The 24068-nt window shown below is 56.6% G+C and overlaps 2 protein-coding genes across 3 annotated transcripts; one reads left to right on the top strand and one right to left on the bottom strand.

Annotated features, from left to right (window-relative positions):
* Positions 1–1462: 1462 nt before the first annotated feature.
* On the bottom strand, positions 1463–9488 carry ACTL6B (actin like 6B; the record flags this gene model as incomplete). Its single annotated transcript, XM_083376862.1, has 14 exons — positions 1463–1826; positions 2035–2121; positions 3173–3268; positions 3841–3921; positions 4701–4815; positions 5714–5775; positions 6002–6091; positions 6431–6537; positions 7468–7562; positions 7816–7913; positions 8003–8103; positions 8325–8490; positions 8576–8652; positions 9464–9488. The coding sequence occupies 14 exons, from the start codon at positions 9486–9488 to the stop codon at positions 1746–1748; spliced, it is 1281 nt and encodes a 426-aa protein (XP_083232988.1). The 3' UTR covers positions 1463–1745.
* Positions 9489–12353: 2865 nt separating this feature from the next.
* Positions 12354–23458, top strand: GNB2 (G protein subunit beta 2). Of its 2 annotated transcripts, none has more exons than XM_083376863.1 (10): positions 12354–12571; positions 18011–18134; positions 18433–18471; positions 18564–18670; positions 18830–18893; positions 18998–19160; positions 19257–19323; positions 20274–20475; positions 21415–21631; positions 22427–23458. In XM_083376863.1, the coding sequence occupies exons 2-10, from the start codon at positions 18078–18080 to the stop codon at positions 22531–22533; spliced, it is 1023 nt and encodes a 340-aa protein (XP_083232989.1). In that variant the 5' UTR covers positions 12354–12571; positions 18011–18077; the 3' UTR covers positions 22534–23458. The 2 variants fall into 2 exon arrangements, with proteins under 2 accessions (XP_083232989.1, XP_083232990.1); XM_083376864.1 differs by lacking the exon at positions 12354–12571 and adding an exon at positions 13772–13789.
* The last annotated feature ends 610 nt before the right edge of the window (positions 23459–24068 follow it).

The raw sequence follows: 24068 nt of genomic DNA, 5'->3' as shown, positions 1-24068 counted from the left end.
CGAGGGGGTCAAACTATTCTGCAAAGCTCCAGAGGGCAGGACGAGAAACAACGGTTGGAAACTGACCAAAGAGAGAAGCAACCTGGAATTACAAGAGAAACTTCCTGACAGGGAATACAGTCAACGAGTGGAACAGCTTGCCACCAGAAGTCATGGGTGCTCCATCACTGGAGGTTTTTTAAGAAGAGACTGGACAGCCACTTGTCTGGAATGATAGAGGTTATCCTGCCCGAGCAGGGGGTTGGACTAGAAGACCTCCAGGGTCCCTTCCAGCTCCTATTCTATTCTATTCTGTTCTGTTCTGTTCTCTATTCTATTCTATTCTATTCTATTCTATTCTATTCTATTCTATTCTTCATTCCTCTATTCTATTCTATTCTATTCTATTCTATTCTATTCTATTCTATTCTATTCTATTCTATTCTATTCTATTCTATTCTTCATTCCTCTATTCTATTCTATTCTATTCTATTCTATTCTGTTCTATTCTATTCTATTCTATTCTATTCTATTCTATTCTTCATTCCTCTATTCTATTCTATTCTATTCTATTCTATTCTATTCTATTCTATTCTATTCCATTCCATTCCATTCCATTCCATTCCATTCCATTCCATTCCATTCCATTCTATTCTATTCTATTCTATTCTATTCTATTCTATTCTATTCTATTCTATTCTATTCTATTCTTCATTCCTCTATTCTATTCTATTCTATTCTATTCTATTCTATTCTATTCTATTCTATTCTATTCTATTCTATTCTTCATTCCTCTATTCTATTCTATTCTATTCTATTCTATTCTGTTCTATTCTATTCTATTCTATTCTATTCTATTCTATTCTTCATTCCTCTATTCTATTCTATTCTATTCTATTCTATTCTATTCTATTCCATTCCATTCCATTCCATTCCATTCCATTCCATTCCATTCCATTCCATTCCATTCCATTCTATTCTATTCTATTCTATTCTATTCTATTCTATTCTATTCTATTCTATTCTATTCTATTCTTCATTCCTCTATTCTATTCTATTCTATTCTATTCTATTCTATTCTATTCTATTCTATTCTATTCTATTCTATTCCTTATTCCATTCTACTCTTTTGAGCAGCCTGGGTGGGCAAAGGAGGCAGGGATGCTCTTTGGGGTCCCCACAGACTGCAGTGAAGAGCATCTGGCTCCCACCAGGCCTGAAGACCAGGAGGGACACCGCCGACTGAACTCAAGAGGCCCCACAGTGGGTTGGGTTGGCCATCTCAGGGAGCAGAGGGGGGCACTGTGGTGCAAGTGGGGAGGGGCTGACCTTGGATTTCTGGGGCGAACCTCCTTTAAAATCCCACCTGGATGAAAGGAAGCTTTTTTTCCCCTTAAAAACCGCACACATTTATTCATTTTTTAAATCAGGCCTCCCAAACAAAACACAACCAGGAGCAATTTTTGGAACTCACCCCCCCCCCCAATTCGGGAATCATGGTGCCATCCGGGCAGTTGGCGAAATGGACGAAGGAAAGTTGGAGCACAAACAGGGGAGGCAGCCTCTCTTTCCTGGGTCCCCTATGCCCCCCCTCCTGATCTTGGAGGGGGGGCTCTTGGGCGCAAGAGGGGGTGTGGTGAGAGGAGAGGGAGGGCACAGCAAGGACCGCGGTGGGGAGGGAATTGGGGCAGCCAGGCTGGGAAGGGCTGCAGCCGCCCCAGAGGTGGTGGGAGGGGGCACAGCTGGGGGTGGGCAAGGGAAGACATTCAGGGGCATTTCCTCTCCACACACTGTTTGCCCCCCTCTTCGTACTCCTGCTTGGAGATCCACATCTGCTGGAAGGTGCCCTGGGAAAGGAAATAAGGTGGTGAGTGGGCGGGGCGGCCCCTCCCCACCGCCCCACAGAGTGATGCCCTTTCCTTGGGCGACCCCCCCCCCCAGGAGGCAGACCCAGGTTTACGCGATCTCCAGACTTGACCCCTTGTGGACAGCCCCGACTCCTCCCCTCCTGCTCCCCCCTCCCTCGATTTCCCCCCTCCCTCCCCCCCCACTCACTAGAGAAGCCAAGATGGAGCCCCCGATCCACGGGCTGAACCGCCGCTCCATGGTGCTGTTGCTGGCAATGAGCTTCAGCCGCATGCTCTGGGGGGAAGGGGGGAAGAGGGTCACAGGGGGTGGGGGGTCCGGAGCAACTGTCATTCTGATGGCACGTCCTGACTCTCCCCCTCCCCGTTTTAATTGACATTAGAAACCCCCCCCCCCCGCTCCAGAAGGAGAGCCGTGTGAAGGCAGCCGAAAATCAGGAGCCGGATGGAATCCCTTCCGAGGCAGCGGCGGTTTTATCCAAGCTATGAAGGAGGGCTGCAGGGTTTGGGTCTGGCCAGCCTAGAGGAAAGAAGGGCCGGGGGAGGGAGGGGGGGCTGATAGTCAGATTGCAGTATTTGAGGGGCTGCCGCAAAGAAGAGGGGAGCGGGTGTCCCACTATTCTCCAAAGCAGCAGAAGGCAGGACGAGAAACAACGGTTGGAAACTGATCAAAGAGAGAAGCAACCTGGAATTAAGGAGAAACTTCCTGACAGGGAGGACAATTTTTTTTAAAATCCCATTTATATCCCGCCCTTCTCCGAAGAGTCAGGGCGGCTTACAATTTAAAGCACAAATCAATGTGCTTAGCAACAGCCTTCATTCTATGTATATGACTGCTTGTTAGGGCTTTCGCCCCCCCCCAAGCGGCATTATTACAAAGTCAGCTTATTGCCCCCAGAAGGTGGGGGGGGGAGTTGAAGAAGAGACCGGACAACCACTTGTCTCCTGCTTGAGCTGGGGGCTGGACTAGAAGACCTCCAAGGTCCCCTTCCAGCTGAACCCTGATTGATTGATTTTCAAGGGGAGAGGGTTTAGCGAGCTGGATGCATCGGGAAAGCTGCTTACCGACTCCTGAAGTTTCAGAGCCATTTCCCCCCCCCCCCCGGGCGAGCTCCGGACCCCTCGGCGCCCAGAGACCTGGGGGGCTGCTGGCATCGGAGGGGGCTGCCCGGTCGTCCGCTCTGCCCACCGAGAAGTCCAGCTGGGGGCAGCTGCCCGCTGTGCTTGTGCAGGTGAACCAAGCGGGGCAAACGCCCCCTCCCACGAAGCTCCCCCCCCGCGCCAGCTGACCTCCCGGCCTGACGCATGCGCACAGGTGTGGCTCTCACCGGCGGGGTCTTCTGGGACAGCTCCCGGTTGAGGCGGTCGGTGAAGCCCTGCAGCAGCGTGTTCCCGCCGGTGACGATGACGCTGCCGTAGAGACCCTGCAGAATTGGGCGGCGGGGGGGGGGGTCAAGGGGGCAGGAGATCCGATGGCTGAAGCTCCTCCGCTGCCCTTTTGGCGCACGCGCGCACACACACAAACACACACACACACACACACGCACACAGCCCACTGGGGCGCCTGAGGTTTCTTGTTCAGTTGGCCCCAAGAAGCTTCCCAAAGCTCAGAGATCTTTGTGGATCCATCCTTCCTTCCTTCCTTCCTCTCTCCCTCCTTCCTTCCTTCCTTTTTCCCTCTCTCCCTCCCTCCTTCCTCCCTCCCTCCCTCCCTTCCCATTGCACTATCCAAGGTGACTCTGGCTCACCATACATTAAAAACACAAATATGAAAACCTTAATTAAGACTGACAAGAATTAGAGCTACCTTATCTAGCCGCCCCTTCGTGCTTCTGTGAGGAGGGGGCCAGGAGCCCCTTCCCACCCAGCCCCTCTTCTTCAAAGGCAGAATCTTTCGGGAGCTGCAGCGCTCCTCCTTTGGCTGGGTGGATGGAAAATTCCGTCCTGGGGGGGCTTTCCTAGGGGGCAACCCTCGGGTGGGGAGAGGGGGACTCACCGGACGGATGTCAATGTCGCACATCCCGATGCTCGTGGTGACCACGTGTCCGACACCCAGCATGGTGTTCCCAGACAGACCCTGAGAAACGTGTGTGGGGGGGAGCGCTTGTGACGTCCAGAGTTCAGGTGCGCAAAGCGAAAATCACCCGTGCACAAGTCTTAAACAGCCACACCCCCAAATTGCAATTTCGTGATAATAATAATAGGGGCATAACCTGGGGAGGGTAGAAGAAAAGGAAGGGAACTGGCGGAGTCCAGGGTCCCCCCCCCCAGGCGCCTCTAAAGGAGAGCAAGGAGAGCCACATTTGCACAGCTGCTGGGGGAGCAGAAGCAGACAGGAAGGGCCAATTTGAATGCAAGCCCCCCTCCCGTTCAATCCGGTGCCTCTCCCCAAGGCCTCGATTGGGGGTGCTGGGCCCCCAAAATAGCCCGTCACAAGGAGTCCCCAACCTTTTCGCCGGGAGCAAAGCGGGACCAGCCACGGACGGTTAACTGAGCCAGGAGGAACTCCAGGCATCTGCCTTTGCCGGCTCTGCTCACACTTAAAACAATCACACTGGGCTGGGCTAGATTCACACTGCCCTTCAGGTCCTCAGCTGGGTTGGCCTCAGCCACGTCTTGGCTTGCCCCCCTTTGAGCGAGAGCTCTGGGCCTCCACTAGGGCAGGGGTCTCCAAGCCTGGCTGGGGAATTCTGGGAGTTGAAGCCCACAGGCCACGCTTGGAGCCCCCTGCTCTAGCAAACCAGCAGCCTGGCTGCTGCCCCGCACCACCACCAAAGTGCACATCCCACCTTCCCCGAGACTCTGGAAACACAAGGCCGGCACCCCTCTCTGCCCCTCCTCCACTGCCCCGCTCACCTTCACGTTGGAGGGGTCAAAAAGCCCCTCCGGGATCCTCAGGCGCTCAGCCCCGTAGTCCGTGTTGTAGCCGTTGGGCATTTCGTAGTGGACGGTGGGCATCTGCGCAGCCACCCTGCTCCAAACAAGGGGGGGGAGAACAGAGATCGAGGCAGATCTGGCTGGACTCGCAGTGCCAGGCCAGGGCAGAGGTTCCCCCCCTCACCTTCCTCTTCCCTTACTCCTTCCCCCAATGGCTTTTGGGGGTTTGCAGACCCCCACCAATGTTGCATCCCAGTCTCTGGATCCCCAGAGTGGTGCCCAGGACACCCTTGTCCCTGCCAGGCCCCCCTGCCCTCCCCACCGAATTCCTTTCCCTTTCTCACAACCTGGAAAGATGCAGTCAACCAATCAGAATGGAGTTGGAGGTCATCTAGTCGTCCAACCCCCCCTGCTCAAGCAGAAGACCCTATTTCATTCCAGACAAATATTGTCCAATCTCTTCTTGAACACCTCCAGTGACGGAGCACCTACCACCTCCGGTGGCCAGCTGTTCCACTGGTTAATTGTTCTCACTGTTCTGAAGTTTCTCCTTAATTCCAAGTTGCTTCTCTCCTCGATTAGATTAGATCCTCTTTTTCTTCTTGTAAAACAGTTTCATTTCTCCCATCAAAGACGCAGCGCAATTCCCTGTCATGGCACCCATCTATTTTGGTTTGTTTCATTGGGTTCTGTCTTCTACGGCCTACCTTACAGGGCTGTTTTTCTGGAAAGAACCTTGGGGAGCACCCAGGTCCACAGCCTTGAACTCTCAAAGCAGGAAAGAGATTTTGTCCCTTTTCATCCTGTTCCCAGAATTCCCAGCAACATGCCTGAAAGAGGGGGATTCTGGGAGGTGCGGTCCCAACCCATCCGGAGGGCAGCCAGCAGGCTGGGCAAGACTAGGCCAAGGGACCCCAAGATGTAGCCCCCCCTCCCCATTTATTCAAATGAGACCCTTGCCTTCCGAACTGCCAGACTCGCCTGATACTCACTGCTCGTCATACGGAGAATCAGAAACTTGCAGGACGGATGCCTGGAAGTCCTGTATCACTTCCTGTGGGTGTCAGCAGGGATGGAGAGGGGTCAGCATATCCTGTACAGAAGCCCCCTCCCAACATGCACCCTGCCCACCTTCCCACCCAGGAATAAGTCTTGACCCAAACCTATCAGCTGTCCACTTCAGCTTTTGTGCCACGGGCACTGAGTCAGCCAGCCTTCGGGCCCTTGACAGTGCAGGGGCCCCTCCCTCCCTCCCTCCCCCCCAAGGGCCCTGGGCTCACATTGCACATGTAGCTGTGCCAGGATTTGCTGACTTGGGGCAGCTTCTCCTTCTTCTTCCAGTTTGGGGGGGCTCCTTCACGGACGGCTTCCTGGGGAAGGTGGAGGAAGGTGGGCAGCCTGGCGGGTTGTGGGAACACCCCACTTGCAATTGTCTCTGGACCCAGCTGTTTGTAAGAGAGGAGGGGCTCTCTACAGCCCCTTCCCCACTTCCGGAGACCGCAGGACAGGGCTGGGAAGGGCAGGCAGTGGGGACCTCCTGGTCTGAATGACACCCCCCTCCCATTCCGTGCACTTTCAGCTCTTCCCACCCGCTGCTTCTGCCGCTCCTCCCAGGAGCAGAGTGGACGGACTGCCCAGCCCCCACTCAGCCCCTCCCCCCGGCATCCGTAGCTCTGGGCCGGGGTGGAAGGGGTCAGGGGGAGCCCTACCTTGGCTGCGATCATGTACGGAGGGGCGATTTCAATATTCATCTCTTGGAAAAGTTCACGACACTGCATGGAGATGAAGTCGCCAGCCAGGGGGGATTTGACAATCCCTGCGTTTGGGAGGAAGGGAGGGTGAAAAGGGGAGGGTGGGAAGGAGTAAGGAAATGGAAGGAAGGAAGGAAGGAAGGAAGGAAGGAAGGAAGGAAGGAAGGAAAAGAAAGAAAGAAGAAAGAAAGAAAGAAAGAAAGAAAGAAAGAAAGAAAGAAAGAAAGAAAGAAAGAAAGAAAGAAAGAAAGAAAGACAAGGAAGGAAGACAAGGAAGGAAGACAAGGAAGGAAGGAAGGAAGGAATAAAAAGAAAGAAAGAAAGAAAGACAAGGAAGGAAGGAAGGAAGGAAGGAAGGAAGGAAGGAATAAAAAGAAAGAAAGGAAGAAAGAAAGAAAAAGAAAGAAAGAAAGAAAGAAAGCAAGAAAGAAAGAAAGAAAGAAAAAGACAAGGAAGGAAGGAAGGAAGGAATAGAAAGAAAGAAAGAAAGAAAGAAAGAAAGAAAGAAAGAAAAAGAAAGAAAGAAAGACAAGGAAGGAAGGAAGGAAGGAAGGAATAAAAAGAAAGAAAGAAAGAAAGAAAGAGAGAGAGAGAAAGAAAAAGAAAGAAAGAAAGAAAGAAAGAAAGAAAGAAAGAAAGAAAGAAAGAAAGAAAGAAAGAAAGAAAGAGAGAAAGAGCGAGCTGGTCCTACTGTCCCCTATATGTCTCATTTTATCCCCTTGGCAGCAGCATCTTCTGCCCTTCGGAAAACCCCTCTCCCCAATGATTGGACCCCCAACTCAGGAAGTGCTTTGGCTTTCCTCCTGCCTCTGCCAAGGGCTCCCAGGCCTGGCCAAGCACACCTGAGGACAAGCACCCTCCCTGAAGAGGCAATTCTCCCCCCAGAGGTCCCTGGCATCCTGGCATGCCCCCCCAGAGTTTGGCACCGCACATAGCGGACCTCACAACAGCAGAGGCCAACTTGTAAGCCCCCTTCCGAAGACGGCGCCCCCCACCTTGCTGCAGGATGTAGCCGTCGTGGACCGGGATGGCTGTGGTGTGGGTTGCCCCACTGTCCAGGACCAGGCCGGTGCTGCGCCCGTTGGCAAAGCTGGTGAAGCAACGTCAAGGGCTTGGCGAGGCAGGGGTCCCGTAACGGGGCGCTGGGGCCGCGGAGGGAAGAAGCTGTGTCCCCCTCCCCAATCTTTTCCCTCGGTGCTCCTAGACGGCAGGAGCCTTAATAGGAATCCGGACTTCTGCCCTTCGGGGCCGAGGAAGGCAAGGCCTGGGGGCAGCCAGGAAAGGGGGGAGTCCCGTTCCCGGCCCCGAGCGGCTCCGGGGCCGGGGCAGCGCCGAGAGGATACGCCGTGAGCACCGCCGTCTTGCACAGGAAGAAAGCCGGGATACTGTAATGTTCGAACATCACCTCCGTCAGCTTCTCCCGCTTGGCGCGCGTGTTCCACTGGCGGGCGGGGAGGGGCGGAGGGTCAGGAGAGGGCAGAAGCCCACTGACAAAGGAGGGGGGTGGGGTGCCCCCCCCGAGATACCTACTGGGGCCTCCGACATGAGGACCGGGTGCAGGTTGGGTTCCGACTTGATGTGCTTGTTGTAGGTGTGATCCAAGATGGCTTGGAAACAGCCCCAGTCTTCGACTTGGGGGGGGGGAGGAGAAACGGGGGGGGGAATAAAGGAAAGTGGGGGCTGGCTGCCGGCTCCCCACACTCCTCCCGGGGCCGTCTCAAACCGCCGAGCGGAGAAGCCTCGCTTTCTCCCCTTCCAGGCGCACCGCGACCCGGTGGAGCCAGAATTTGGGGCGCAGGGGTCCCAGCGCAGCCTCTTCTACCTCCCACCCACCCCGGGCCCGCCCTCGTACTCATCCCGTTCTTGAGGGGCGAGACGATCTCCGTGTTCTCCCGCGGGACGTGCAAGGAGTTGGTATCTATGTAGTAGACCTTGCCGCCTTTGCTCTCCTTGTCGCCGTCCAGCTCCATGGCCGACTCGTCGTGGGACAGCAAGCCCACCGTGGTGGGGAAGTCCGCCTGCAAGCAGAGCAGGCGCCGTGGGGCAGGGGGGGATCCGGGGTCAGGGGGCCCGGTCCTCTAGGAAGAGGGCGCCGCTTCCTACCTTTGGACAGTCTTCCCCGGCATAGCCGGCCCGCACGGAGAACGAGCCAATGTCAAAAACCAGCGCGCCGACCTCGTCTGCAAGGAAGGCATCCGCGACGCGGGTGAGGAGGGGGCGAGAGGAGGGGAGGGGGTGCAGCCCCCGTCGGTTCCCTTTCAGCCCAAAGGAGGCGTCTGAACTCGCATTTCAACCCTCATCCGAGGGCTTAATTCCCGCAAGCGCCCCCCCCCCGCGCGTAGAGGTCCAGAGCGCCGGATTTAAGGATACGGGAGCGGCAGCCCGCAGTTTGGATCCCTGGACCGCACCGGGGGCGGGGGGGGGGGGAAGAGCGGGTTAGACTGGATGGCCTCGAGGGCCCCTTCCGGCTCTTTCCGATTTTATCATTTACATTTTGCAGCGCGCAAAGTTGGTTTCTTTTGTTGCTGGCTGTTCAGGAAGCTGCCCGCGGAATTGGGGGTGGGGTGGGGTGGGGGGGATGCAGGAATGGACCCGTCCGGAGCCTCCGAGTCGCCCTCGCACCGCTGGAGGAGGAAAGGCGGATGCTTCTTCGTAGGCCAGTCGCCCAGCGGGAGGGAACCCGACCACGATTCCTCCCCGCGGAGAAGCAGAGCGCCGCAGCGGGAGCTGGAGAGCCCCTTCGCAGGGGCGGCGTCACGCGAGGCCGCTTAAGCAAGTGAGCCAAGCCACACACGGCAACGAAGGGGAGGCCCTCCGATCCTCCCTCGGCTGCTCGGCCGAGGGGTTTCGCTCAAGGACCGGAATCCGGCGAGGCTGCTAGAATTCCCGGCGCCCGGTTGCCCTCCTTCCGACGCCCCGGAGCCAGCCCGCCTAGCCGAGGGCAGCCGCGGGGCAGAGCCGGCGGGGCGAGGGGGCGCCGCGCAGCCCTACCTCCTCCGTAGACCCCTCCGCTCATCCCGCTCCGGATGCGGTGCCGGTGCGCGTCGCGGTCGGGCTGGGCTCTCACGGGCGGCGGAGGTTCAGCACCTGGGCCGGTGGACAGCAGCCTGGGGAGGGGGCTGCGAAGGGAGCGGGGCCGGGAAGATGGGAGGGGGTGGGCGGGAGGCCCGCGTCTCGGCCAATCGGGGCTGCCCGCCCCTCCCCAAGAGGGTCTCCGATTGGCCGCCGTCGGAGACAATGAAGAGAAAGAGCGATGGGTCCTTAAAGGGGCCGAGGCGGCGGGGGCGACGGGCCGGCAGGTAACCGGCAGGGGGGAAGCGGACCCCGCACCCCACCCCGGCCGGGCTTCCGAGGGCCGTATAAATGTCTGGGAAATTCATTTAGCCTCCCCCAATATGGTGCCAGCGCCGCTGCCGCTTGGCCCGGCAGCAACTCCAGTTCCCATCCTCCTCCAAGCGAGCGCCGGCTTGGAAGAGGCTGCATAACTCAGGTCGGTGCCCACGCTACGAGAACCCGGCTGGGCCGGCATGCGTGTGTGGAAAGCAAGCGATTCTCCAAAAAAAAAGGAAAAAAAGAGGCGGGGGGGGGCAGAGGAGGAAGCGGGTTGTGCCTCTGAGCTCGTGCAGAGCAAACGCTTCCCGCCGTGTCGGCCTCCCCGCATCATCCCAGGTGAGGACGCGTCTTCACGAGCCGTGCGCAGAATTCAGTCCGGTTTTAGATCTAAGAGGGGACCGGTTGTAACCTGAGATCGGAGCGGCCATTCCGCCCGCGGATGTGCCCTTTCCTTGCCCCCCCCCCGTTAGGAATTTCCCTCCTTCCTCCTTGCTTCCTTCCTTCATTTGTTCCTCTTTTCTGCCTCCCTCCCTCCCTTCTTTCTCTCTCCCTCCCTTCCTTTCTTCATTCCTTCCTTTTCTCTTTCCTTCCTTCCTTCCTTCCTTCCTTCCTTCCTTCCTTCGTTCGCCATTTTTCACCAAGGGCAGGAATAGCGCTCCCCAGCTACTTAGAAGTGGAGTGCAGAATTTGGGGCTGGGGTATGAGATGGAGGCAGAAGGCTGCCCGTGGATTCCTAGGCCCCCAGTTTTAGGACCCCCCCGTCTCTGCCACCCTCACTACGCTCCCAATTACACAGAAGACGCAGAGATGACCCCACAAAAACAAGGTGCCAGGGTTGAACAACCACGTCAGCAATGGACAACCCTGAATAGGATTCAACCCTCACATGGCGTCTGCCAGGACTCTCTGTATAAATGGGGTGCAGCATCCTCCCCTCGGTGGGACTGTGGGGTCCCGGGTCAAACTCGGGGTCACACCATGCCGGCTGAAAGCCGGGGGCGTCTACCTGTCCGGCATCTGATCTCTTTCGTATGGACGGTGCTTGAGCTTCAGTGGTTAGATGGCCTAGAGATTTTGGGGTGTTTGAACACAGGCCTTCCTATTCCTATTTTAGCATTCCTATTTTACTGTGTTTTAATACTCTGAGTGAAACGATAATATATGCAGGTAATCCTCAACTTATGACCACAATGAAGCCCAAAATTTCTATTGCTAAGCAAGATATTTGTTAACTGAGTTTTACGACCTTTTCTTGCCACAGTAGTTAACTGAATCACTGCAGTTGTTAAGTTAGTGACACAGTCGTTAAGTGAATCTGCCTTCCCCATGGATTCTGCTTGTCAGAAGGTCGCAAAAGGGGAATCCCCTGGCCTCGGGACGCTGCAACTGTCATAAATACGAGTCAGTTGCCAAGAATCCAATTTTTGTGACTATGTGGATGCTGCAACCGTCGTGTGAAAAACGGTCGCGAGTTGCTTTTCTTGGTGCCCTTGTAACTTTGAATGGACACTAAATGAAGCATTGTAAGTCGAGGACTGCCTGTATTGCTAGTCTGGGCATGACAGGCCGTGTGCTAAATAAGGAATCATCACACTCCAGGACATCCCCAGCAACCAAGATCTTGGAATCTGGGGCGAAGACTCGTGGGGGGGGGTCAGAGCTTGTGCTGGGTGCAAGCAGCCCCCCAAACAGGCTCAGACTCCAATTCCTATCATCCCCAGCCAGAGCGGTATGAACCCAGGAGGTGGCCAGAGGGCAGTTCTGTTCCTGGCGATGGACCCGAGAGGCCTTCCCTTGCAGCCAGCCCGCTCTCGGAATCTCTCCGTGCTGCAAGGCAGGCAGATGTTCCCCAGGTGAGGTTCTGCCTGCCAGGATAACAACAGAAGCCCCTGTGGTTCCACTGGCAGCCCACTGCAAGGCTGCCGCTGCGGACATCCGCCTGCTCGCCAGGCTGCTTCTGAAAGCACAGAGCCCACTTTCCAATTTTTGCAGGGACCGATGGGAGTTGTAGTCCCGACGCATCCGGGGAGAGGAGGTTAGAAAGGCTGTTTCAGACTGTACCATCTTTCCTGTCGCCTCCTCCGGAGGGAACAACTCTCCCCTTATAGAAATGCGTGCACTCGCCCCTTCCTGACCTCAGGCGCGAGAGACTACAATCCCCAGAATGCCCAGCTCCCCTCGGGGGTCGCAGGTCTCAAGGCACCTGGATGCTTCTTCCCCGCCCTCAACGTGGGTCACCCCAAGGAATTGGTACGCCCCAAGCGCTTCTCCTCCCCCCGGACTGCGTGGTCTGGCCCTGCCCATCCGAGTTGGTATCGCCCGACTTGAGAATTATTTTCGGAGCGGGGGCAGGGAGGCGCGGGCCCGGCCTCGCCCCACACCGGGAGGCGTCCTCCTTGTCCCCCGCCCGCGCTTGACAGCCTGCCAGCTGCCGTCGCGCTCCCCTTGCTGCACGACTTCCCCCCCCGAACGGGCGGACTTGGTTTCTCCCGCTCCCCCCTCCCTGCGGGGAGTCCTTTCGGCCGCGTCCGACTCTGGGCGCGGCGGGATAGCCTCATCACTGGGCCGGCGGGGCGAGATCGCTCCGCGCGCTCCCGAGTCAAGTCCCGGCCGCCGCCGTCGCGCGCTCTGAGCAGCAGCAGCAGCAGCAGCAGCGGCCGAGCGCGATCCTTCCGCCCCTGGAGCAGCGGGAACGAGTCCCCCGCCCCCCGGCCCCCTCGTGCGGCGGCGGCGGCGGCGGCGGCGGCGCTGCAGGAGCAGCAGCGGGTAGGTGGAGGCCGACCGGGGAAGGCCGTGCAGTTCCCCCTTCTCTCCCTCCTCCTGCTGGGCTTTCCCTCCCCCTCCCCCTCTAGCCTGCAGCCCCCCGGCCAAGCGCTCCCGACCCCCCATGCAAGCCCGGAGAGCCGCCTAGTCCGGGCCGGCCGCTCCCCCCGCCGCCGGTCCCGTAGCAGCGCCCGCCCCATTGCACAACCTCCGGGCGCTCCGCCGGCAGCCGCCCTTTCGCCCCGAGCAGTGGGGAGGGGCCGCCCGCCCGCCCTCTGCCCCCCCCCCGCCCCTTTCTACGCCCCCTACCACGACCCCTGCCCCCGCAGCCCCCGCTCTCCGCGGCCCCTCCTCCCCGAAAGCGCCCAGGACGCTTCCCGGGCGAGCAGCCCCCCCTCCCTCGCTTTTGGGGGGTCCGCGATCGCCCCAAGTGTAAATTGGTGCATTGGGTTGCCCCCTCCCCGTCATTCCCTGCCCCCCCCCGAAGGAAACTGGGCTTCCTCCTGCACCCCCCACCCACTCCCTGGCGCCTCGGGAGGGGCTTCTTGTGCCGGGAGGGGGGGAGGCAGGGCGGAGGTGGGGACGCTGGGCTGGCAGGGGGGCGCCCCCTCCCCAAAAGAGCAGTCGAGGCACCTCCGGGGCTAATGAGCCTGGCTGGAGGCTGTCATTACGGGCAAATGACTCCCCGGGAGAGCCGGCGCTTTCCCCCGGGGCGTCCCAGGGCTCTGCCTTCAAATGGTGTCTGTGTGTGTGTGTGTGTGTTTGCGCGCATGTTTTGTGTGTGTGTGTGTGTGAGAGAGAGAGAGTGAATTCGGTATCTTGCCAGCAGCCAAACAGGATGTACTCAACTGGGCCAAGGTGGGCCTAGTTCAAGGCAGGGAGGGGCATCATGGCACCTGGCAGACTGCAGCATCTTGTGGGGGGGGGGGACCGTGGGGGGTTGCCTCTTTGCAATTGCGGGGGCGGGGGGCTCTGTGCCGTCGTGACTTTTGCAGAGTTAGGCCCAAGAACCCCCCCTCCCTCCCTCCCTTCACCAGCCTTGCATCAGTTCTTCTTGCACTTCCTCCTGAAAACCAGCTGGGCTGGCAAACACACCCACTGCCATGCCTCAGCCCCTCCACCAGTGGGGGGGGGAAAGCAGCTCTCCCAGGGACCCGGGTTGCACTGGGCAGCCCGGACCTTCGGTGGGGACCCCGACAGCGGCAGGACCCCTTGCGCCAGGTGAGATGCCCACCACCTGTTGAGGCCCAGAGTGGGGGGCGCTTGGAGTTGATGCAACACCGCAGAAGGGGAGGGGGTCTACTGCACTCCCCACTCTTAGGGTCTCTGCTGAGCTTGGAGGGTGGAGCCCCAAAGTCGTACTGGAGTTTCGAGAAAGGCAGGGAGAGTGAGAATGGAAGAGGAAATGCCAGCTGCGGAAAGTTGCCCGTGGGCACCGGGAGTCCCTCCCCCTGGGTGAGGGTCACCGATGGAGACTCTGGTTCTGTGGCTTTCCGGTTGCGGGGGGGGGCAGCCCTCTCCCCGCCGCAGCCCTCTGGGGAACCCACTGCTTTTTACTTCCTGTGCGCAGTTTTTTCCGCGTCTTTGTTCCTCTTCGGATGGTGTTTCTCAACCTCGGCTGCTTTCGGATATGTGGACTTCAACTCCCAGAATTCCCCAGCCTTCTTAAAGGGGCCAAGGTTGAGAAACGCTGCTCTAGAACAGGGGTCTGCAACTTTGACCACTTTAAGACTCGTGGACTATAGTTCCCAGAATTCCTCAGCCAGCATAGCTGGCTGAGGAATTCTGGGAGCTGAAGTCCACGAGTCTTAAAGCGGTCAAGGTGGCAGACCCCCACTCTAGAATACAAGTGGTCCTCAAGTTCATTTAGTTACTGTTTGAAGTAACAACAGTTGTGAAAAAAGTGAGTTATGACCGTTTTTCGCACTTACGACCGTTTGCCACAACCCCGTGGTCACATGATCAAAATTCAGATACTTGGCAGCTGACTCATATTTATGACGGTCGCAGTATCCTGGAGTCACGCGATCCCCTTTTGCAACCATCTGGCAAGCAGAGTCAATGGGGGAAGCCAGATTCACTTAACAACCGTGTCACTAACTGAACACTTAAGAAATGTCTCACTTAGCAACGGGAATGTCGGGCTCATTTGTCGTAAGTCAAGGTACGAGTGTGGTGTTCTGCTGCCAAACCAGGAAAGCAAAATATTTATAAAGTTGGATTAATACCGCCGGTGGGGTTTGGCTGGAAATTCGGGGTGCTATGCTATCTCGTGGAAAAGGCATTGCAAATAAAGTATTTTATATTTCAGAATGTACCGCTTTATAAAACCTTGGTAAGGCCACACCTGGAATACAGCATCCCGTTTTGGCCACCACATTACAAAAAAGATGTTGAGACTTTGGGGGGGAAAGTGCAGAGAAGAGCGACAGAGGTGATTAAAGGCCTGGAGATACGAAGAACGGCTGCAGGATTTGGGTTTGTCTACTTTAATGAAAAGAAGGAGGAGGGGTGACATGATAGCAGCCTTCCAGTATTTGAGGGGCTGCCGTGAAGAAGAGGAGGGGGTCAACCTATTTTCCAAAGCACCTGAAGGCAGGGCGAGAAACAACAGATGGAAACTGATCCAGGATAGAAGCAACTTGGAAATTGGGAGGAATTCCCTGACAATTAGAACAATTCAATCAGTGGAACGACTTGTCTCCAGAAGTTGTGGGTGCTCCAACACTGGAGGTTTTCAAGAAGAAATTGGGCAGCCGTTTATCCGGAATTGTATAGGACCTGCTGCTTGAGCAGGGGGCTGGACTAGAAGACCTCCACGGGCCCTCCCGGCTCTGTTCTATTCTAAATAAATACAGGGTTTCCCCCTGTTGTGAATCTGCCAGCCAGGCAGGTTTGCAGCAGGGGGGGGGCTGAGGACTCGGTCCCGCTGGGTTCCCGTTTGTCGAGTCTCTTGCCAGCCATGCCCCCCCCTTGCTGCGCTCCAGGAAGGCTTCCAGATTCCCACAGCGGAGGATCAGAGCGGCCTGCAGCTTCGGACTGCGGAGGAACAGGGAAAGCCTGTGATCTGGGATGAATTGGAGGACGTGTGTGTGTGTGTGTGTGTGTGTGTGTGTGTGTGTGTGTGTGAGAGAGAGAGAGAGAGGGGGGGGGGACAGTCTGATCCTCCTGCCTCCCTCCCTGCAGCCACTTGGGCTTCCCCATAGCCCTCCATTTCTAATGGGGGTGTGTGTCTGGCATCTTGCAGAAGTGCCAGGAGTCCATTCCCTCCCTGCCCACGGCAGAGATGCCCATTTTGGAAGATGGCACCTGGTGCTTCCCCTTCTATGATTCAGCTCTGCCTCCCCCGGTGCCCCCCCCCGCTTGCTTTGGGGGCCCTGGCAACTGGGAGCCGGGAAGTCCCAGCTTGGCCTGTTCCCCGTTCAGATTTTTTAAGGCTGCTCTAGGCTTTCTGGGCTGGAGCAAAGGCCGAGCAGCAGCGGGAAAGGCCACTCTTTCCTTGCCCCCCCCCAGGAAGGAGCAGCCCCCTCGCCAGAGGAAGCCGCACTTGGCTGCCTTCCCTTCCCACTTCCTCCCTCCCTCGAGCAGGCCGGATCCGTCCCTCGCTCTCCGCTTTCTCATCCCGTTGCCTAGGCAACCGCCTCCCGGAGCATAGAGCAGTGTGTGTGTGTCTGTGTGTGTGAGAGAGAGTGGCCGGTCGCCTTAGCAACCCTCTTTTTGGCTTCTTTGGGGTGGCGGCGGGGGGGGGGTGTTCCATAGGGGGTGACCCCACCCTTCTTTGCCAAAGGCTGCAACCACAGCGGCTTTGCCAGGAAGTGAAAATCCAGCTGCTCTGAGTGTCTTCCCCACTTCTCCCCGGCCTCTTTCCCATTCAGAAGGGGTCATGGGAATTGGGGGGGCGCCTACCGTGTTGGGGGGTGACTAGGAAAGTAACTCCTCTCGTGGTCAGTGGCGGGTCGAGATGCCTTCCTGCAATGGATTTGGGTGAGGAGCATTAAGGAAAGATGGGGACGGTTATCTTGGTATTTCTAAGTGGGACCCTTCCCACTTTTGTGTGTGTGTTTGTGTGTGTGTGTGTGTGTGTGCGTGTGTGCCTTCCCCCCCCCTTTGCACCTGTAGGTGTTTGGGGTTGCAATCAGTGAGTAGAGTCACTTCCTTTCTCTGCTTAGCAGCAGCAGCAGACTGGCCTGCCTTCTCCACCCCCCTGCGCCCCCCCCATGACTTGGGGATTTGAGGGGGCCTGGGTTGCAAGGGGGGCTGAGCAATCCCTCAAATCCCCCTTTTAGGGGTCCTTCGAGTGGGGTCAGGCACGGGAGGGTGAGCTTCCTGCAGTGGCAAAGGGTCAGGCCTTGAGTGGATGGCAGATGTTCAAAATCCACTCCCTTCTCGGCAGCCCCGCCTGGATCTGGTCCACCACGGTCAGTCGGTCCCTTTGCCCCCCGTAAAAGGGAGTCGGGTGTCCGGCTGGACCAGGGACAAACAGGGGAGACGCGAGGCACAGTGGCAAATTGTGGCTGCATCCATTTTTTCAGGTGCCATTTGTGGGGGGGTGTCTTCCTCTCTGGTGGCTTTAGCTTCCTTCTTCTGGGAGAAGCATGTGGCTGTTTGTTCCTCTTGCCTGATGATGACGGATGGGACTCCGTCGAAACGTTGCGCCTACACCTTTAATTCTACGCGGGGAAAAACCCGAAAAACCAAGGATCCACATACAGGCACCCGCGAAAACCTCAGAAAACATATATATATATATATATATATATATATATATATATATATATATATATATATATATATATATATATATATATATATATATATTGTTGATTTTTTTAAACGTGTAAAAATATTTTTAATCCAGCAGGCGCTTTGGGCTGCCACGTGGATGCTCTAGCTTTGTATATTTATTTATTACAGGTAATCCTTGACTTACAACCACAACGGAGCCCCACATTTCTGTTGTTAAGTGAGTTTTGCCCCATTTTACGACCTTTCCTGCCTCGGTTGTTAAGCGAATCGCAGCAGTTGTTAATAACTTGGTTAAGTGAAGGTGGCTACCCCGTTGAACTTTGCTCGTCGGAGGGTCACAAAAGAGGACGTGACCCCACCCACCCACCCACCCACCCAGGGGATGCTGCGACTGTCATAAAGCAAGCATCTGAGTTTTGACCACACCATCATGGTGTGATCCTAACTCTGAAAAACATGTCACTTTTTTCAGTGTTGTTGTAACTCTGAATGGTCACTAAATGAGTTATTGTAAGTTGAGGACTGGATGTGCTGTGATTGTGTGTGAATTCTTGGCTGCTGTTCGACGGTTCCCCTTTAATTTGACTGGAAAGCTGTTTGGCGGAAATGCAAGATCTTCTTCCTGGAAATCAGAGTTAATAATTTCCTACGATTGTGGTTTCCTATGATTCCCTCTCTCTCTCTGTCTTTCCCCAGGCAGGATCGTGGCTAAGTGAAAGGGGCTGCTGGCCAAGCCCCTGGGCCCCCCACCCGCCCAGCCACCATGAGTGAACTGGAGCAGTTGAAGCAGGAAGCAGAGCAGCTGCGGAACCAGATCCGGGTGAGTTACACGGAGGAGGAGTGGGGCTGCAGCAAGGTTCTAGTCCTCAGGGAGGTGACAAACGCATCTTGAGAAACCAGGTGGCGGCTTTCACGTCACCACCCTTGTGCTCAGTGCTGGCCATGGGGGTGCTGGAGGATCCAGCGCTCTTGACTTCCCCAGGAAGGGGGGATGAAGGGGCTGTTGGGACCGGGGGAGGCAGTGGGCACTTCCTGGTGGGGGGGGGCGAAGCTGCTGAAGGGCACCCAGGTTGTCTGTGGAGCCGGCGTGAGCCGCCTCTTCCTCCTCTCGCTTGCAGGACGCCAGGAAAGCATGTGGCGATTCCACACTGACCCAGGTGAGGCAGCTGGGCACAGTGAGGGAGGGGGAGGAGGTGGCCTTTGGGGCCCCCTCCCTCCCCCCACTGACCCCTCTCTTCCTCGACTCAAGATCACCGCTGGCCTCGATCCGGTGGGCCGGATCCAGATGCGAACGAGGCGGACGCTGCGTGGCCACCTGGCCAAGATCTACGCCATGCATTGGGGGACGGACTCCAGGTGAGAGCCAGGATGGGGCAGCCGGCAAGGGGGCTGAACCCCCCCCTCCCCCCAGTAAAGAAGGGTGGGAGAGTTGGAAACGTCCTTGGGGGGAGGTCCCCATCCCTGCCCCCCGAACGACCGAGGCTCTGAGCCCCGTCTCCCTCCTTGTCGCTCCAGACTTTTGGTTAGTGCCTCTCAAGATGGGAAGCTGATCATCTGGGACAGCTACACCACCAACAAGGTGAGGCCGAAGGCGGGCGGCCTGTGGGGGGGGCAGCTGGAAACGGTCCACGCAGGGCTTAGGGCCCTGGGGCCGCGCCCCGCTGAACGCCCCTCTCCTTTCAGGTTCACGCCATTCCGCTCCGGTCGTCCTGGGTGATGACCTGCGCCTACGCGCCCTCTGGGAACTACGTTGCCTGCGGCGGCCTGGACAACATTTGCTCCATCTACAGCCTGAAAACCCGCGAAGGGAACGTCCGGGTCAGTCGGGAGCTGCCAGGACACACGGGTGAGGCGACGGACTCGCTCTTCCCCTGGGGAGGGACTGGGGCCTCCTCCGTCCCCCCTCGCCCGCCCTAACGGGCGACCTCCTCTCCTCCACCAGGGTACCTCTCCTGCTGTCGCTTTCTGACCGATAACCAGATCATCACCAGTTCGGGAGACACGACTTGGTGAGTGGCCGGACTTCGATCCAAGTGGACACCAAGCCAAGGGCTGTCTCTGTGTCTCTCTGTGTGTGTGTGTGTGTGTGTTTGTTGTGATATATCAGCGACTCACTTGCTAGACAGATTTTGGAGCTGTCACTGTGGCTGAGACCCCCCCCCCCAGAAGTGGATAAGAAGTAGTCCTTGAACCGTTTGTTTATTGACCGTTCAGAGTTACAGGGGTGGCAGTTCGGCAGTTTGAGTCTCAGCCTTCCCTCCTTCTGAGGTCGGTAAAATGAGGACCCAGATTGTTGGGGGAGGGGGGGCAATATGCTGACTCCACAAACCGCTTAGAGAGGGCTGGGAAGCACTGAAAAGTGGTATATAAGTCTAAGCGCCGTTGACAAAAAGTGACTGACAACCGTTTTTCACATTTGGAACCCTGGCAGTGTCGTCACGGTCACGAGATCAAAATACAGAAAATTGATTGGCGACTGGCTTGTATTTAACAACGATTACAGTGTCCCAGAGCGTTCACGTGATCCCCTTTCTGACAAGCAGTCAAGGGGGAAGCCAGGTTCGCTTAACAAACCCAGTTGATAACGTAACAAGCGACGTGATTCCCTTGACAGCCAGGGGGACAAAGCTCATAAAATGGGGCTGAACCTACTTAGCAGCAGAAAGTTTGAGCTCAATTCTAGCCATAAATCTAGGACTCCCTGTACTTAGCCACGATCATCCCAGGGTATTAGAATTAAGAAAAATCTACAAAAAGACACCGTAAAGTCAGCCGGTGCGGGACAATGTCCCAAAGCGATTTCACTCCGATTCAGCCACATGTTCTCTAAGGCTGTCTGACTGTTCCGCGTCCATCTTGGCACGGTGTATTAACCCCCACCCCACCCCCAGGGAGTGGTCAAATCTGGAGTGCTGAAGCCGCGTGGGGGTCGTGCCTGACTGCCTTTCCTCCTTGCCAGTGCCCTGTGGGACATCGAGACGGGCCAACAGACCACCACCTTCACAGGCCACAGCGGGGACGTCATGTCCCTCTCGCTCTCGCCAGACATGCGCTCCTTCATCTCGGGCGCTTGCGATGCTTCGGTCAAGCTGTGGGACATCCGAGACAGCATGTGCCGGCAGACCTTCACGGGACACGAATCCGACATCAACGCTGTTTGTGTGAGTGCAGAGCTTGACGTGTGTGTATGTGTGTGTGTGAGAGAGAGAGAGAGAGAAAGAGGGAGCGGGTGGAGGGCTTGCAGGAGACCAGACTCGGAAGACACCGTTTGAGATGCTGTCTCGTGGCAAGCATCTAGGCCAGAGCTTCTCAGCCTTGGCCACTGTTAGGCACAAACAACCAGACTTACAAATGTAGAGTTCAAAGTAGCTACTTTATTGTTCTGTGCCTGTAGTGCAGGAATCTTCCCAACTGGCCGTTTGCCTCCGGGAAAGACTAGCTGAGTCTGGAGGGGGAGGTCAGACTTTGTCCTCGCGTGTTTACGTAACGAGTCTGTGCTAATTCAAGGTGCTGGTGAGATTCAAGGTGCTGGTGGTGACCTATAAAGCCCTAAATGGCGAGGGTCCGGGATATCTGAGGGAACACCTGCTGCTGGCATCAAGCTCCCTTCGTCCTGTGCGCTCCCACAGGGAGGGTCTTCTCAGGGTGCTGCCAGTAAAAGATTGCCGGCGGACAATACCCAGGGGGAGGGCCTTCTCTGTGGGTGCGCCTGCCCTTTGGAACCAGCTACCCGTAGAGCTTAGGACTGCCCCTGACCTTTGCTCATTCCGCTGGGACCTGAAGACCTGGCTCTTTGAGCTCTCTGGCCTGGTCTGAGAATATTAATTGGGATTTTAATTGTATTTTAACTGGGGATTTCAAGGTTAATATAATCTTTTTAATTGATTTTTTGTAATTGTTGTATTGTTTTTAAAAAGCCTTGTGAACCGCCCTGAGTCCTACGGGAGAAGGGCGGTATATAAATTGAATAAATAAATAAAATAAATAAATAATTCCCCACTTGATCTCCGCGACAGCCATTTTAAGGTGGGTGGACTTCAATTCCCAGGATTCCCTAGCTCTCTCTCCTTAGCCGTCTCCCCTTTTCCTTTCTCACCCAGTTCTTTCCCAACGGGAATGCCTTCACCACGGGTTCCGATGATGCCACCTGTCGCCTCTTCGACCTGCGTGCCGACCAGGAGCTGATGCTGTACTCGCACGACAACATCATTTGCGGCATCACCTCGGTGGCCTTCTCCCGCAGTGGACGCCTCCTGCTGGCCGGCTACGATGACTTCAACTGCAACATTTGGGACTCCATGAAGGGCGACCGGGCAGGTGAGCGGCCGGTAGAAGCTCGTCCTCATTCCACCTCGGCCTCAGAAACCAGATCAGACCACAGTGTGCCCTGTTTTTGGCCCCAAGAACCACGTGTGGAATTTTTTTGAGTCGCTTCTTTATAGTTTGAGAGGTCCCCGGTGCTCTCTCTCGAGCTCGGTGGCTTCCTTGTGGCCACTTTGTGACCGACGTAGGGAGCCCATCACTGCTAGAAGTGGGGGCGTTGGGGTTGTGAGGAGGAGGAAGCAAAGGACGTCTCATTATCCCAACTAGAAAACATCCCCAGTGCTGGTTGTTCGCCTGTAGACAGATCTTGCCAGATTGAAGCAACTGCCTGCAGTAACTATACGCAGACAGACTCTAGGAGCTGCCGTGTGTGTGTGCGCCCTCTTTGCCCTCCTCCTGCCTAGCAGACACTCCAAGCTCCGCTGCCTCTTTGCCCTCGGGAAAGCCACCCCTCCCTCCTGGGAATCCAGACTGCTTTCCACCGCAGCCAACCTGACAGCCCCACAAGGTGGACTAAATTCTGCACTAAGCCGTAGCTGTGGCCGGCCTTTGCCGCAGCCAGATTGGGTGACCTGCCCATTTGAGCACCTGGAGTCCCCTATCCCAGGCTGTGTGTGTGGGGGGGGGGGAGGGGGTGTCTGGCTGGGCCCATTGGGGAAGCAGGTGAGGGGAGAGCTCCCTGGAGTTTGGAGAGGTCCCTCCAACAGGAGAAGCCTTGGGGTGCTCTGCGCCCCCCGCTACCGTTCCTCCGGGCTCTTCTCCATTGCTAGCAATTCTCTCTCCTTCCAGGGGTCCTCGCTGGCCATGACAACCGGGTCAGCTGCCTGGGCGTGACAGACGATGGCATGGCTGTAGCCACCGGCTCCTGGGACAGCTTCCTGAAAGTCTGGAACTGAACCAGCCTCCAGCTGGATGGGGGCTGGGGGGAGAAGGGCAGGCGGCCCTTGGCGCCCCCCCCCCGGCTTCTGCCCCCTCTGCTGTGGCCTTGAGCCTCTGCCCCTCAGCTGGCTGCCCTCCCGCTGTCCGTTTCTTTTTCTGCTCCACTTCAACATTATTCCAAGCCAGATTTCCACCTGCAACGTGGAAAGGGGGGGGGGAAGGATGTCAGTGAAGCTGCCGAGGGGGAGCAGGGGGTTGCCAGCCTCGCAAATAAAAGGTGTTGAGGGGTTACAACGCAGCACTGTGTGATTCCGTCGAGGGAAACGGCAGGGCTGGGGAGGGGAGTGGGAACTTTTTGCACGGCCTCCTCAGCGCTACCTAAGGCAGGGATCTCCAAACTTGGCCAACTTTAAAACTGGTGGACTTCAACTCCCAGAGTTCCCTGGGACTAATGCATTCCTTTTAATAGGTATTACCCATTATTGGCCTGTTTACTCTCTTGTACCGGTAATCCCTTCCTCTGCAATCTCTACGCTCTTGGCCAGACATGTCAAACTCGCGACGTCACGTGACATCGCACGACGTATTGGAGCTTTTTCTCCATTGCCGGCAGTGGGGTGGGCACCGTTTCCTGATGACGCGTCCGGCCCGTGGGCCAGCAGTTTGACACCCCTGCTCTAGGCGGTAGAACAGCAGGCATGGCTAGCTGAGGAATTCTGGGAGTTGAAGTGCACCAGTCTTAAAGGGGCCAGGTTTGGAGACCCTGCCCTAGAGCAATGGGGTGGGGTGGTTGGGTGGCATTTGGATCCTGGGCAGATGTGGGTTCAGAACACGGGACGGGCCAGGCTGTGCTCGGTTCTCTTTTTTTTGGTGGGGGGGGGAGGTTTCCTGCAGAGATTTCCTCCTTTCTTCAGGGCCCGCCCTCCTTTGGGTCTGCTCTAACCTGCAAAGTGGCTAGAATGCGGTACTGCAGTCTACTTTTGCTGACTGCCAGACGCCAGCAGTTAGATCCAGACTGGCTCAAGGTTGACTCCGCCCCTTCTGTCCGTAAAAAATATGCTGACTCTGTAAACCGCTTAGACTAGGGCCGTGAAGCTGTATGATAAAGGCTGTTACTATTTGTGCCTGGACTGATTTTCTCTCCCGCTCAAGTGGCCAAAAGAGAGGCAGGCCTAAAGGTTAGCGCCAGTCTTGGGGGGAGAGGGCAGTTTTGATGATGCAACAGCTGATCCTACTCCTCAAAGACTGGCCACAAAGGGGGAGGGCTCTGTGCTTCTCCAGCTGCCCTTGGCCTGGCGAGACGGTCAGTACAAAGCTGCCCAACAGGTGCAGTAGGTCCTCAACTTACAACCAGGATTGAGCCCAAAGTTCATGTTGTTGAGAAATGAGTTTTGCCCCATTTTATGACCTTTCCTGCCGTAGTTAAGTGAATCGCGGCAGTTAAATTAGTAATATGGTTGCTAAGCGAATCTGGCTTTCCACCCCCTTGACCTTACCGGTCAGAAGGTTGCAAAAGGGGATCACATGATCCCCCTTGGACACTGCGACCGTC

The sequence above is a fragment of the Vipera ursinii genome (genome assembly GCF_947247035.1).
Source record: "Vipera ursinii genome assembly, chromosome: Z".
NCBI classification, from domain to species: Eukaryota; Metazoa; Chordata; class Lepidosauria; order Squamata; family Viperidae; genus Vipera; species Vipera ursinii.
Note: the sequence above shows the minus strand (reverse complement) of the source record. Positions and strands in the feature narration are given on the sequence as shown.

Bases quoted from the DNA above. Each gene is read 5' to 3' on its own strand.
- GNB2 (XM_083376863.1), top strand. From the start codon at position 18,078: ATGAGTGAACTGGAGCAGTTGAAGCAGGAAGCAGAGCAGCTGCGGAAC. The intron at 18,135-18,432 runs GTGAGTTACACG...TCTCGCTTGCAG, and splicing joins AGCTGCGGAACCAGATCCGG to GACGCCAGGAAAGCATGTGG. The intron at 20,476-21,414 runs GTGAGTGCAGAG...TTTCTCACCCAG, and splicing joins CCGACATCAACGCTGTTTGT to TTCTTTCCCAACGGGAATGC.